General features: G+C 53.3%; 1 protein-coding gene across 1 annotated transcript; it reads right to left on the bottom strand.

Moving 5' to 3' along the window:
• Nucleotides 1–356: 356 nt before the first annotated feature.
• Nucleotides 357–2,843, bottom strand: LOC311048411 (nibrin-like; the record flags this gene model as incomplete). Its single annotated transcript, XM_084061669.1, has 1 exon — nucleotides 357–2,843. The coding sequence occupies one exon, from the start codon at nucleotides 2,841–2,843 to the stop codon at nucleotides 357–359; it is 2,487 nt and encodes an 828-aa protein (XP_083917795.1).
• Nucleotides 2,844–3,100: the final 257 nt, after the last annotated feature.

Genomic DNA, 3,100 nt, shown 5'->3' on the forward strand with positions numbered 1-3,100 from the left:
GAACAAGACAGATTTTTTTTCATCTGCCTCTGGTAAACATTATTTCAGGTAATTTTTAACACAAGTGATCAAACATAACCCACAGTGTTTCTCAACTGAACTATTGAAACAGAACTGTGTGCAGCAAGTATTATCAAACTACTCCAGAGAGAGAGAGAGAGAGAAAGAGAGAGAGAGAACTTGCTGATGTGAAAAGAACCTTGGTAAGGATATAGAGTGCGTGTGTGCATGCGTGAGAGATCCTTTTTCTCTCTCTGTGAATCAATGGTTCAGCAAGGCCATTCTAGAAACATCTCTAAACATTGTTGTATAAAGTCTCTGACGGTAAAACTGACTCCCTCAGGTTGCCATGCGTTTCATTTCCTCCCGGCAACTTTGCTGGGGTTGTACCTGAACAGATCATCTCCTAGAGTCTCCTCATTGCTGTTCCGCTGTTCCTCCTCAGCAACATCTCTAAGCCATTCGACCAGCTCTGCATTGCTGCTCCTGTTGTAAGCCAACAGATCTGAGGCTCCTCTGATGCTGGGTCTGCCTTCGGCTCCGGGCACTGGAACCTTGCGGAAGCATTTGAAATGTATGGTGGAGCCGTTGCCCTGGAAGTACCGCGGTTTGGCTCTGGGGGGCGCCGTTACTGTGAGAGATCTAAACTCGATCAACAACGCAGCTTGAGGAAGATCCTCGTCCGCCCCCGACACAGGGGTCTCCAGTTTGACCTTGGTGGGCTTCATTGGGGTCTCGGAAGCCTTCTGCAGGCCAAGAACACCGTCGCCTTCTTCTGAATGCACAACGACAGACATCTCCTCGTCTTTGGCACTTTGCCAGTACTCGCGTCGGCTGGACTTCTGATTGGACGCCTCATCGTCCGCAGGCTGTGGCTGCTGTCTCCTATTGGACGAAGACCGCTCCTCCGTTTCAAGGCTCTGGTTTCTATTGGACACTGAGAATTCCTCCACTTCCATGCTCGGCAGCTGATTGGCTACACCACTCACTTCCGGGTCGAGCCGCAGCCTCTTGCTAGAAAGAACCCCGCCACTTAAAGCCTCTCTCTGATTGGTGGAGAGGCGTTCCCGCTGCTTAGCGTCTACAGACGGATCAGGCCGGGTTTTGTTGTTGCGTTCTGCTGGTTGCACCTGCTGGTCATCGAAATCGCCCATGTCCTCAGACATCATGGACTCCAGTTCTTCCTGCTCCATCTCTTTCCTCTTCCTGCCCTGGTCAGGGTAGGAGACGGTGGGAGCCTGACCAGGGGAAAGCTCTGACCCCGAAGCCTGGAAACCACTGGAGTTGGGGATGCTGTCTGGCTGGGTGTCGGGGGATGTGTGTCTTGAGCCAGAGAGTGGAGGCATGGCCTGCTTTGACTCCAACCCAACAGGAGAGGAGTCATCGTCCCGGGGCCTTTTCTTATTGAGTGGCTGAAAGAAGCTGGCGAGAGAGGACTGTTTCTGTGGAGACGTCACTGCAGAGGGCTTCTGTATCCGAGGGAACTGCTTTTGAGACAACATGGTCCCAAAGCTGGTTGCCTTAGACAGGACTGGATGCACAGTACGGTCAGCCGCACCTGCTGTCACAACACCTTGGTGTGGTCGTGTATCCGTCTGCTTCCTGTGTGAGGCTGTGTTCTGTGTGGAACTGATGGATGAACTGATGGTCTCAGCCACCGTAATCACCGAGCTGCCTCTGTCACCCTGCTTCTTCTCTGGAGTCTCTCCTACTGCCGTCACCCCTGTTACCTCATGTTGATCCACACTGATGCCTTGGGAGGGCTCTGTGTTTGCGGCGTATGCTGTGATGTTCAGAGATACTCCTGGTAACACCGTCTCCTCCACTGCGTTCTGGGAATGTGTGGCACCTGGAATTCTGGACATCGCACTTTGCCCGGTGTCCGACACCCCCAATGTGTCTGTCATGGCACTGCTTGGATTGCAGTATTTGTCACAAGAGATGTAGATGGCAGCCAAGCCGATCTCAGACTCTGGGATCAACCGCAGGCCTTTCTCTTGTAGAATCCTCCTCACAGAGTCAGCCCAGTCCATGGTGGAGGAAGGCAGCACGGAGGTCCTGGTGACCACATCGACCACGCAGCTCTGTGGCGACTGCAGCAGCAGGCGGGGAAGACCGCCCTCTTCCAACAGCTGGCTCCGCCCACCTCCAAAACCCACCGCAGCGCTCAGACGTTCTAGCTGTTTGTCGCTGAGGAAGACAAAGGTTTTCCCCTCAAAGAGCCGTTTGCGTTCTGGCCTGGCCGTGAGATCCACCTCCTCTCCGTTCAGACGGTGCTCGTCCAACTCCGGGACAAAACCGTTAGCCTCAGGGACGGGACGTCTCTGCCGCACCGCTCCGCTCAGCTCGCTGATGAACTCCTGTTTGACGATCGGTCGGCAGCACAGGAGAGCACTTATCGTCTTGATGGTGACCTTGACCGTGGGCGTAACCAGGTGGGTACAGTCCTGCGTCCAGCTGTCGACCAGCTTACCTCCCAGGGGAAGCAGGGCCCGGGAGAGCCTCGCCATGCCCTCGTCATCCACACACAACGAACACACCACCAGCCGTAGCCTGTCCACGCTGAACTTGCTTTGGAAAACCCCAAAAGCAACATGGTCCCCTGCTCTCAGGCTCAGGGGCGTGTTCTCTGACAGACGCCGGTTGTTGACAAACGTCCCGTACTTAGAGCTGTCCTTCAACGTTAGGGTCTGGTCGGTAGCAGTGAGGTGGGCGTGAGCCCTGCTGATGGACTGGTCACTAGACAGCAGGATGTCACAGTTCTTGCGTCCCACAACATACTCTTTACCAGGGAGGAGGTAGTGGCTCTCACCCCCGGCTTCCAGGTGCTTCAAGATCCACATTCTGTCAAGAACTACAACATTCACCACATAGATATATCAATATTTATGTTCTATGGTCCACAACTCATGCAGGCTTCTGTCACTGCAAACTACAGCAACTTCAGCGCAATTCCATGAAGTAAGTATGCACCTCTGCTTTTGTTTTAGGCCTACATCTATATTGACAACAGAAATCACATACAAAGTCGTTAATGATGTGACCACCAGTCAACACATGGTGTCTCCAAAGTACCACACAGAAAACCATAGACAGTGTG

This window comes from Gymnoscopelus microlampas (assembly GCF_963454915.1).
Source record: "Gymnoscopelus microlampas genome assembly, chromosome: 7".
Taxonomy (NCBI): Eukaryota; Metazoa; Chordata; class Actinopteri; order Myctophiformes; family Myctophidae; genus Gymnoscopelus; species Gymnoscopelus microlampas.